The sequence below is a fragment of the Mustela nigripes genome, chromosome 4 (genome assembly GCF_022355385.1).
Source record: "Mustela nigripes isolate SB6536 chromosome 4, MUSNIG.SB6536, whole genome shotgun sequence".
Lineage (NCBI taxonomy): Eukaryota > Metazoa > Chordata > Mammalia > Carnivora > Mustelidae > Mustela > Mustela nigripes.
The window spans coordinates 167,640,050-167,651,035 of record NC_081560.1 but is presented as its reverse complement, the minus strand read 5'-3'; the positions used below and the strand labels follow the sequence as shown (position 1 = coordinate 167,651,035).

Here is a 10,986-nt window from a genome sequence, read left to right as displayed (position 1 = left end):
CTGGTCACGGTGTTTGTTTTCACTTCAGGAAGTCTGTGAGGTTCCCTGGGCAGAGTTAGGGAGCAGGGAGGGTTTCCTGTTTACCCCCAGAAGCTTTCACTCCCTTTTGATTCTTATGCTTTCAGGAAACTTTAAAAAACAACAAAATAGAACCTTTCGAGCCCATCTTTGAAGTAGCCTATGGAGTTCCAGAAGGGGAACGTGGGGGAGGTCAGCACAAACCTTCTCTCACAGAGCTTGATGTGCAAACAAATGTGGGAGCTACTAGGAACCTGAAGTTTTTGGGTTTTGAGGAAAGAAAATGTCTTTTTTTTTTTTTTCTTTTAAAGATTTCAGAAGATCCCTTATGTTTTGCAGGTAGAAGTCAATGTTTTTTGTTTTAAGATATTTTATTTATTTTACAGAGAGAGACACAGCGAGAGAGGAAACAGAAGCAGGGGGAGTGGGAGAGGGAGAAGCAGGCTTCCCACCGAGCAGGAAACCTGATGTGGGGATCCATCCCAGGATTCTGGGATCATGACCTGAGCCGAAGGCAGACACTTAACTGCACCACCCAGGCGCCCCAGAAAATGTCTTTTCAATAGAGACTTTAGTCCATCAGGGCATTTTATAGGCCTTTCCAGTGAGGATACCCAGGCCCCTTTCTCTGAGGGCTCTCTCCTTTCCCAAGCATGCTTGACCCCACCAGGCATCTGCCTGATGCTTGGGGAAAATGTTCCATTTTGCCACATGTCTGGACAGTTGGCCCAAGGCCAAGATGTCTGTTAGGTTGGGAAGGGCCACAAGAAAGATGGGAGCACACCACTGGCTGGTCTGAAGGAGAAGCCCGATTAGTGTCTGCTTCACCTGTGGTGGCCCCACACTACACATATGGGTGTCACCCGGATTTGGGTATCTGGGCCACACTGCAGACTTCCGAGGAGTCTTTAGGAGTCCAGCCCAAGATCTGCATTTTGCCAAGGTCCCCATGTGATTCTGAAAGTCCAAGAACTACTGCTCCCTGGGGGTTTAGGGATTAGACACGGCCTAACAGCTTCTGAAATGTGGGTAGGATTGAGCCAGAAAAGTGTCCCAGCCAGAACCATGGAGTGAGGGGAGGGGGGTGCCTGATAGACGGGGCAACATTGTAGTAGTGCCTACTTGGTGCCCATCACCCTTCTACATGCATTTACGTACATTCACTTGTTTAACTCCCATGTCCACATGATGATGTGGGTGCTGTCAACATCCTTCCCATTTCCCAGAGGAGGACGCTGACCCCAAAAGGGTAAGTTGCAAACCCAGGATCTGAAGCCACACAGGGCTGGCATATATGCTGATAGACACAGACACTGAGAAGTTGTAGCCAGTGAGTTTGAAAACGTTGGGGCTGATCACAGAAAAGCCTTCAAGGCTGAGCCGTGGTAAATGTGAACTTCATACAATAAGCAGTGGTGAGCCATTGCTGATTTGCCCCCACAACCGTGAAGTCCCTAACTATGTGGTCAGCACGGTGGGCGGGGTCAGTGGCGACTGTGGCAGGGTCAGTGAATGTCCTGGAAGTTCTAACTTCAGTCACTGCATAGGCTGTGATTCAGAAAATTCCCATGCTCAAAGCGATCTCCGCCTCACGGGACAGAGATGGCCGGCACACCGGGAGCAGAGAGAGCCAGTAACCACTTGACTTGTCCCCACCCCACTCACCCTCCTCTGCCTCGTCCCCAGATCCCCACCCTGGGAAGGGCATCTTTTAGAGTTAACTTTTCTCCTTGCCATCCAAAAATAGCTTGTTTTTCTAACTAGTTGCTTTTTTAAAAAATTTTTATAAAAACAATACAGTCATGATAAAAAAAAGTTCAACCACTGACAGAAAAATTAAGTAACAGATAAAAGTACCCACCCCTTGTTTGCCATTCCCCAGTCATAACCAATACGAAGTTTTTTGCATATTCTTCCAAATTTTTTCTATGTATGTACCTACCACATGTGCAGCATCCTTTTCCTTTTTACACGAATTGCATCATACCGTCTAACGTCTCTTGGATATCATTTTTGAACATTTGGTTCTACCCTATATTTCAAAAGAGTTGCTTCCTTACTATCTCCCTGTATGTATGGATGTACCCTAATTTACCCAGCCTCTGCTACTGAGGGACACTTAAGTATCTCCACTTCTTTTGCTGTTCTAAACAACACCGCAGTGAACATCTCCGTGAACATCTCAGTGCGTAAAGTCTGCTTCCAAGTGATCCTCCCTTCTGTTAATTGCTGTGATATTAACCACAGTTAATTGCTGTGAAAGGTACTCACTAACTTGGTACATACAGATTCACCACCAAGTATCTTACCATGAAAGTTAACAATAGCCTGGATTTTATTCCACCATCATGACTCCCGAGTGAGAAAAAGGCATTTTTAATCAAGTATTGAGCAAAGAGCTTATGTTCTGCCCTGGATCAGACGCTATGTGGGGAACAGAAGTACAAGATGAGGGCTCTGTCCCATGGACGTGGGTCTATTAGGAAGACAAAACTGATGGCCAAAAAGTAAGCCCGAGAACAGTAAAGAGCATTAAGTAATTGAAAGTGAAACACTGTGGCTCTCGGGCCTGCACAGCAAGAGGAGATTCGAGAACTCCCAGATCAGCTTTGGGTTTGGGCTGTAACCATTTCAGCTCCCTTACATGCAGGAAAACGTGAAGGGCCTCCCCCAAGAAAATTTACTCAAAAACCCACTTCCCACCACTTCTCATAAGCTGCCCTTGGGCCTGTCTTCCCACCTGGCCAGAGATGAAGCACAGAGCCCCCAAGGCCTCACCGTTCATTTACTTCCGGAGGGTAGACTGGACTATGTTGGACCAAATGTCTCTTAGTAAGACAGTGGTTAGACCTCCAGTGGTTGACAGTTGTCTTGGGTCTCCTCCAAAAAGCAATGCTAGTGCTGAATCAGCCCCAAGATATCCCAGCCAAAGAAAATGAGTCAGCCCATACATACCTCCTACCCCAGGAATCTGGGCCAACCAAGAGACCGCAGAGACCTCGAGTAGAGTCAGATCCAGGGCCCAGGAGGTGGGTGGCATTCTGCCCTCTCGCTATCCCTCTCTTTGTCCAGACCAATTCCTAGAAGCCCTCTCCACACATTTGTGTCCTCCTAGCAACGTTTTATAATCTGACCAGGCAGGGAAACTACTGAAACTCCACCCATCCAGAACCAGACTTCAAGCAGCAAGATCGCTCAGCCTGAATGTTTCAAGATCCAGAGAGAGACAAGGAAGTAGGGACCCCTGCCCTTAACTGCACGCACCCATCCAAAATGGAGACCTGCATGTGAGGTACCACCCACTAGACACCCAGCGTCTCCCATGACAAAGCCATGCAAAGACCAAGGAGTCTGAGATTCCAGACCGTACAAGTGACACAGGGGCTGAGAACTTGGGCTCTGTGTTCAAATCCCAGCTGTGCCATGACCTAGCACAGCAAGTCTTGTAATGTCTATGAGCCCTGGTTTTGTCTCAGTCTCTTCTATAAAATGGGGATGATACTATCCACCTCACAGAGCCACTGAGAAGACTGAATAAAAAGGTCACATGGGAAGCACTTAGCTTAGGACTTGTACAATAAACTCAACGACAACAAACAGAGCAAGCAAACAAAAACCATAAACAGAAGTTTTCTGTTGACTCTACCTTGGGTTCCTTCCTCCACAGAACACCAGAAGCCTGAGCAGAGCCCCACCCAGCCCTTCCTCTGCCTTCCGGGTTAGGCAGCTCTTGCTCCACTACAACTGGGATGCCCGTCGTCCCCTACCCTACCCCTGCTGCCATCAGGTTGTCCCAGATAAAGTCCCCAAAGAGGGCCTTTCTAGAGCAAATTAATGGCCACTTACCATTTTATTTTAGGACGGAATTTTAAAAAATGATTCCTGCCAGGCGCCTGGATGGCTCAGTGGGTTAAGCCTCTGACTTCAGCTCAGATCATGATCTAGGGGTCCTGTGATCTAGCCCCACATTGGGCTCTCCACTTGGCAGGGAGCCTGCTTCCTCCTCTCTCTCTCTGCCTGCCTCTCTGCCTACTTGTGATCTCTGTCAAATAAATAAATAAAATCTTTTTAAAAAATGAATCCTGCCCTTACTATCTATACATTTCTAATTATTTACCCTGGTACCTTCCTCCTATGGCAGAAATGCACAGAAACACACACACACACACACACACACACACACACACACACACACCCTTTTGAGAGACTTCCTAAATCCCTGAGCATAACCCAATATTCTCCGGCTTTGGAAGCATAAACCCAGATTTATCAAAGGCTGCTCCTGCTAACAGATCGCCATGCTAGATTTGGAAACCCCAGTCGGAAACCCCAGTTCGTAAACTCCCCGGACAGAAACGGCTCCGGCTCCCCTGGGCAAGCTGCAGGTCGGAGCCTGCCTCGGCTGCTTTGTCACGGGCCAGACAGGCTTGCAAACCCACTTGCCAGCCTGCCCGGAAGCCAGGAAGCAGACCCTTGATCTTCAGCCACACCTTGTCTGCTATGGACAAGGTCCGTGCCCGGACCCCACTGTCTGCAAAGGGATTCTTGAAGTGCTGGATCCTTGGGAGGAAGTGACAAGACAGAGTATTCCACGGTGCTTGCCTGGAGCACCTGTCCTTTCCCCGAGCAGCACGCCCCCTGGGGCGCCTGTGTGTTCCACGCAGCACAGCCCTCAAATTGACTAATCACCGTGCAGGATTTTGGTCATTTCAGACGCTTCTACTTAAACACACTCCAGGAGGGCGGAGAAGCAGGATTTGGAGCACTTCACAACAGCGGAAAGGATCTGTATGCTCCCATCATCGACAATGTGGCAAGATTTGGGGATTCAGTGATCAGCTAGGTTTGGGGTGCTAGGAAGGGGAGGAAGAGAGACAAAAGTCCCAGTTTACAAGGGCTCGCAGGTCATTTGAGATTACGCCCACACGCACGGAACCAGAAAACACTCCAAACCATAAATCAAGCCATGTGCAGCGTAGGACATCTTGTCCCACAAAGTGATGGGAAAATGAATGCAGAGGTCAGGTTTGATCTTTTGCAGGAGTCTCACCATGATAACAGGGTTGCCGGCCACTCACTGAGCATTTACTTGGCAGGTGCTGAGCCCTTTCACCAAGGGTCTCATCATTCTTCAACAGCCCTATGAAATAGAAACTCACGGGCCCATTTTACAGATAAGAAATTGATGCTCAGAGAGGTTATGCAACAGAATTTAATGAGCTAGGACTGGAACTCCGTATGTCTGACCGAACAGCCCTATTCTTATGCACGCTGGTGCAGTATCTCTTGGCACAAAAAAGAATTTTGTATTTGAACTTGCGAGAGAAAAGGCTGGTTGAAAACAAAGAAAACCAGAGTGCTCTGAGAAAGACTACAGAGTAGAGGCAACAGCATGAGTAGGGGCTCAAGAGCTCTGAGGAGCCAGAAGTGAGCAAAATGTTTGAAAACAACAATGTCCAGCCTTCCAAGGACTTGCAGAGGAAGATGAATAGGAAATGAGTCTCCTGGGTGGGCAGAGTGTTCGGTATGTGGGGGTAAGGGAGAAAGGGACTGGAGGCTGATCTACAAGAACCAGCCCCCTCCTTGAGCTGGATGTTTAGTTATTTGTGAAGATTTTAGCTAAAAAATGGAACCAGGCCCACATAAACCATGGGAGGTATAAGTTTGGTTCTGAAGGCCAAGCAGCACAGAACCACCGTTATCTAGAAGGGCATTGACTTTGACAAAGGAAACGTGGACCGGGCAAGACATGAAAGTGAGGAATCAGGGAGAGAGACACCCCCCCTACCACCACTTCCACCTGCCACCAAAGCTCCAGAGAGCGACCTGGAGGCACACGCAAGAGCAACACAGTCCAGCTAGGACCCTGTAATTCAGACTTCATGCACATGAACAGTCGACAACTGCGTTGTCTTGAGATTGGAGAAATTTAGAGCAAAAAGGAACTTCAAGGAACACTGAGTCACCACCCCTCCCCCAATCCACTGCCAGCTGTCCCAGCCACCCCACCCCACCCCCAACCGCATCAGGATGTCATTGGATTCGGTGCAGATGGGCTCCAGCTCAGAACCTTGAAGGAAGCGAGCTTCCCAGGACCTCCTCTGGTCGCCGTCCACATACACCCTCACGTATGACAACGAGGCTCTTCCAAATGCTGTGGTTCCAACTATTTTTCTCTTTCTCCGCTCTGCAGGACAGAGAACAGCTTTCACCTTAAATCTGTAGGCTTAACATGCTTTTGTAAGATATACACCGATTGTTAAAAGTGGTTATCTCTGCGACACAAGATGTCGCAGAGGGTGGAAGAATCCCTATGTTTTTTCATTGTTGCATTTCTTTTAAAACCCTGATATATTATTTCTGCCGTCTCCTGTGATAAAAGACACGGGATTTGAAACGCTCCTCACGGAGCATGATTTAATTGCCTCTTGTCTCCAGGCTAAACCCTTGTAGTTTTATCCAGAGGTTGACAACCGAGTCGTCCGCGGTGCAGGAGGTTGATGTAAAGGAGAAGGGAGACGTGGAAGGCAGCGCAGGTGACCGAGGCAAGCTGCAGAGAGCCCGCCTGGACGAAAGGCTTCCACACCCCAAACCGGGCTGTGTGCCACCAGCTCCCATCTCTCCCCGCGGGCACATTTCTCATCCCGTGGAGCCTGGTTCTTCAAGCTTCAAAATTAGTACGTAGAGCCCCAAAACGAACATCTTTGGTTTTGGTCGTCCAGAGACATGCCATTATCTGTGGTGTCAACAACAATCTCGGTCTCACGCCGAATGCTGGCCAACACACAGGATTTACACCCAGAGACCCATGGGTCCCCAAGTCCTAGGAGAGGCGACAGGGGCCCAGCAACGATCCCAGGAAAATGGGACTCACATACTTTACTCTGCACTGGCTCCAGTGCCATGGCAACGGGGCGCCCCCTCCTGAGATGCTCACGTCATGCAAAGCCTCTTCTGGTGCACCAGGCCACCTCACCGCAGGTTTGCGTCCGTCCAACTGCTCCAAGTCACACTAGTAACTATTTACATGAGTCAAGACCCACCCAGAGGCAGCAGATGGCCAGGCCAGGCTGAGATGTGGGAAGAAACTGGGCTGGTTGGGCTGAGTCAGAGGCAGAGGCCGGAGACAGCACCTCAGTGGGCACTGACAAGCAGAACATTACGTCCTCTACTGCCTGGTGCCCTGCACGGCCGAGAGGCTGAGAAACAAAGAGGCGTGAACACAGCTGAAATGATCACAGGCTGGTCCCTAGACCCTGAGATAAAATAGCATCGGACAGGCCTGTTCCACTCCTGTGGGGTAAGGGAGAGAAGCTTCCAGGCTTGGGTACCTGCCAGCACCCCCGGCCACCCTCCTGGGATCTTTGTCACCATCTGTGGTGAGCAACACTGGGCAGAGCCAGTGGAGACACCACTTGGGGCCAAGACAAGTGGCTCCAAAGTACCTCAACCAAGAGGAGTAGAATGACCAGGAGGCTCCTGCATTTTTGTCGTCTTCACCCGCCATGGGTCCGGGTACACAGCAGGCAACCAGAGGCATTTGTTAGGACAAATTGAAAGTGTGTGTGACGCAAATCCAACAAAGTGACCTTTGCCTGGGACTGGGTTTGGGGCGTGTCTGTTTTTTCAAGGCAGGATGTTGGCTGTAGAACATTTTGTGAGCCATCCTGAGCCCTGACAGCACCAGCGAAATCCTGACGTCGTTAGTCTGGGCGGACAACGGGTGTTTCATTTCCTGCTTTGGAATTCTTTGAGTCATAAGACCCTTGGTGTCTCAGAGGCCCATGCCAAAGTGGGAATGTGAATGACACATGTGCCCATGTGGATGGCAGCTCTTGTGTGCCAAATGGAGAGGACTGGGAACCTGGAGTGTTTTCTCCTTTCTCCTCTTCTCTAGCTTTCCACTCACCAGGGAGGTTGTGGACAGTGCTGATCTGTGGTGATGAACATCACCAATGGACAGGCCTTGAACCTTCTCATCAGCATCAACCCCAATAATCTGGAGGTTACACTGGGCCAAAGGCCAAGGAACCAGAAGGCACACAGGCTCCCAGTCTTCCAAAGGTGCTTGGGCATCAGCACTGGGCACTAGAGATTTCTAGAGGGTCTTTAGAAGGGATAGGCCAGAAGAGTCACACCAACGGATTATCAGAAAGAATACATTTTCTGTCTCCACGTTTATTGGGAACCTCAAAGAAAACGAACAGATTGACTGACCCACCAAAACAATTCCTGATGCAGAGTCACAACATGCTTGGGAATTCTGGATGGTGAAGGGATGGACTGAGGCTCAGCAAGCTAGTCCATAGTCAAAGGCATCAGGGTTGTTCTGAAAATAAAGATTCAAGAAGCCCAAGAAAATGTTCTTATCTATGAGAAGAGCACACACCGTGGGGTCCTGCTTCATGGCTGCTGTCCAGAGCCGTAGTGCTGGCGTGTGGTTCAAACAGCTGCAGGACAGGAAAGAACTGTTAGCTCGCCTGCAAGGGAGGCCATTGGGAAACGTGGCATGCGTGACTTTTTAGATTTACAAGACACAGAAGGCTGGTTTATAAAGTTATCTTAGTTACCTTATCATCAACTGATCATGATCATGTCCTGGAGGAAAATCTTATCTGTGTGTGTTTTGAATCATGGAAGTTGTTGTTGCTTTTAACAACACTGCTAAAATACCTGTGGGCTGATTGTTCTGGGGAAATTAAGTGTGTGGGCTTCTCTGTTTACCCCCAAAAAAACAACCCCCTGTCATTCTTAGATTTTACTGCAGGGAGTTTGAAGAAAGTAAAGACAAGTAGTTTCCAAAAACACTTTTTAAAAGTCAACAAAACCATCATCAAACCTTGAAGTACTGGAGCTGACTGAGCCCTTTCCAAGACGGACCAGGAAGTGGAGGTCTAGGATATACCCGTGACTCGCTCAAGACAGTACAACTGGTTAGTGGAAAATCCAAGAGGGGCGGGTTCCTGGGTCATGGCTCAGTACTCTGTCCCCAGAGGAGACAAGTTTTGGTCATGTTTATGTTGACACATAGTTTAAAAGATCTAAATACTTTCTATCTGGGAACACCTGGGTGGCTCAGTCGGTTATGTGTCTGCCTTCAGCTCGGGTCATAATCCTGGGATCTGGGGACTGAGTCCCAGGTCTGGCTCCTTGTTCAGAAGGGAGCCTGCTTCTCCCTCTGCTTGTGTGCTCTCTCTCACCGATGAATAAATAAATAAAATCTTAGAAATAAACAAATAAATATGTTCTATCTGACCTTTCATCAGAGATAGTCAAAGTGGAAGGTGGGTGGGTGGGTTCGAGCCCACGCTCAATCTGTGAGGGTACAGATGTTGTTCTGCCTCCGCCAGACCCAGTTCCCCAATGCCAGAATTGTCCAGCACCCACCCTGTGACTGTCTGGGAGCCCAGCAGGTGCCCACCCAAGTTCAATGTCTCAGAGCATCATGGGAACAAAGCACGTGTTCTGCCTGGGGCCCCTACACGGTCTCCCCGAGTCCACCAGGGAATTTCTTCTACTTTAAACATCCCTACATTTCCATGGTGAATGGCTGACCATTCTGTTTGCCACCCAATGCAACCCCACAGTCAAAGGTCTTACTCGGCGATTCCATATACATCCAGCCGCTCAAACCAGGGCCAAAAGAGGTAATCAATCATGGATATACAGTCTCCACCAAAGAAGATGGTATTCTGATAGCCAAGAATCTAAAAGTTTGAACAGAACAAAAGCAAATTAATTTACTTACCTGCTGACATATTTATAGATGCTAAATACAATTATCAAATTGCTTCCCGAAGAGGGAGAACCAAGGCTCTGCTTCTCCTTCCAATCTGTTACACAATGCGTCCTGCCCTCTTCCTGAGGTTTCTTCCACTTCCAGGGCCAAACTCCCAGCCACGCTCAGCCCTTCCCCCCTTTCAACACTGGAACAACGAGGTGGCTCATCTGACTGGGGAATCTGGAGGAAAAGCCAGACAGGGAGCGAAGCCCCGACCTCTTGGCTTGAAACAGTTTCCTCAGAGTCCTAAGCTTTCCAAGGAGGAGCTCAGTCCCTGGAGACAGGGGCCCTGCCCCACACCCCCCATGGCTGAGAGGGAGGGGACCTCATTAGAAACCCTGCTTGCTGTAGTTGTGATCCCCATTCTCCAAGACCCACTTTATCCCTAATTAAGGGGATACCATGGTTTCCATATGTCTTCCTCTTTGTAGACATTTCTTGATTCAAAACGAACGCAAGAAAGAGCAAATGCTATTTAGTGGATTTCCTCAAATTTCAACACTGTATATCCTATTTTCTTGTTTTATTTGAGCTCTTCGAACTTTACACTTTTGGGCCACTTAACACTGTCAACTCTTTGCATTAAAACAGAATTTCTCATTTCCAAATGGGACAAATTTACACAGATAGACCGTAAAGCAAACAGATAAACTCTTCATAGCCAAAATACAGTTAAAAAAAAAAAAAAAAGTAGTGGAAAATTTTAAAAGCAAAAATGCTTAGTAGAGGTTATTGTCAAGCCAGGTCTTTCCAAAGAGAAAAGTATGGTGCCAACCCCCCAATTCAGTCAAGCAAACAACACTCTTGGACCCACAGAACTCATCAACTACATACTTCCCTATAGTTACAGAGCCAGATTTCTATATCCTTTGTCTGGATTTCTCTATTCCTATCTCTATCACCAGGCATGACTGCTCCTTCTCCAGCTTATGAACTCTGATGTAGTCTACAGCTGTAGTTAAGAACGTTAGCTCAGGGGTGCCAGGGTGGCTCAGTGGGTTAAAGCCTCTGCCTTCAGCTCAGATCATGATCTCAGGGTCCTGGGATCAAACCCTGCATCAAGCTCTCTGATCAGTGGGGAGCCTGCTTCCCCCTCTCTCTCTGCCTGCCTCCCTGCCTACTTGTGATCTCTGTCAAACAAATAAATAAAATCTTAAAAAAAAAAAAAAAAAAAAAAAAAAAGAACA

The 10,986-nt window shown here is 48.3% G+C and overlaps 1 protein-coding gene across 2 annotated transcripts in view; it reads right to left on the bottom strand.

Moving 5' to 3' along the window:
• Positions 1-8,176: 8,176 nt before the first annotated feature.
• The window catches only part of LOC132016759 (glutathione S-transferase omega-2), a 25,380-nt gene continuing 22,570 nt past the window's right edge, over positions 8,177-10,986 (bottom strand). For both annotated transcript variants that reach the window (XM_059398513.1, XM_059398514.1), the window contains 2 exons: positions 9,619-9,725; positions 8,177-8,468 (listed from right to left, as the gene is read on the bottom strand). In XM_059398513.1, coding sequence (XP_059254496.1) covers positions 8,309-8,468; positions 9,619-9,725 — 267 coding nt within the window. In that variant the 3' untranslated portion in view covers positions 8,177-8,308. The remainder of the gene's footprint in view (positions 8,469-9,618; positions 9,726-10,986) is intronic.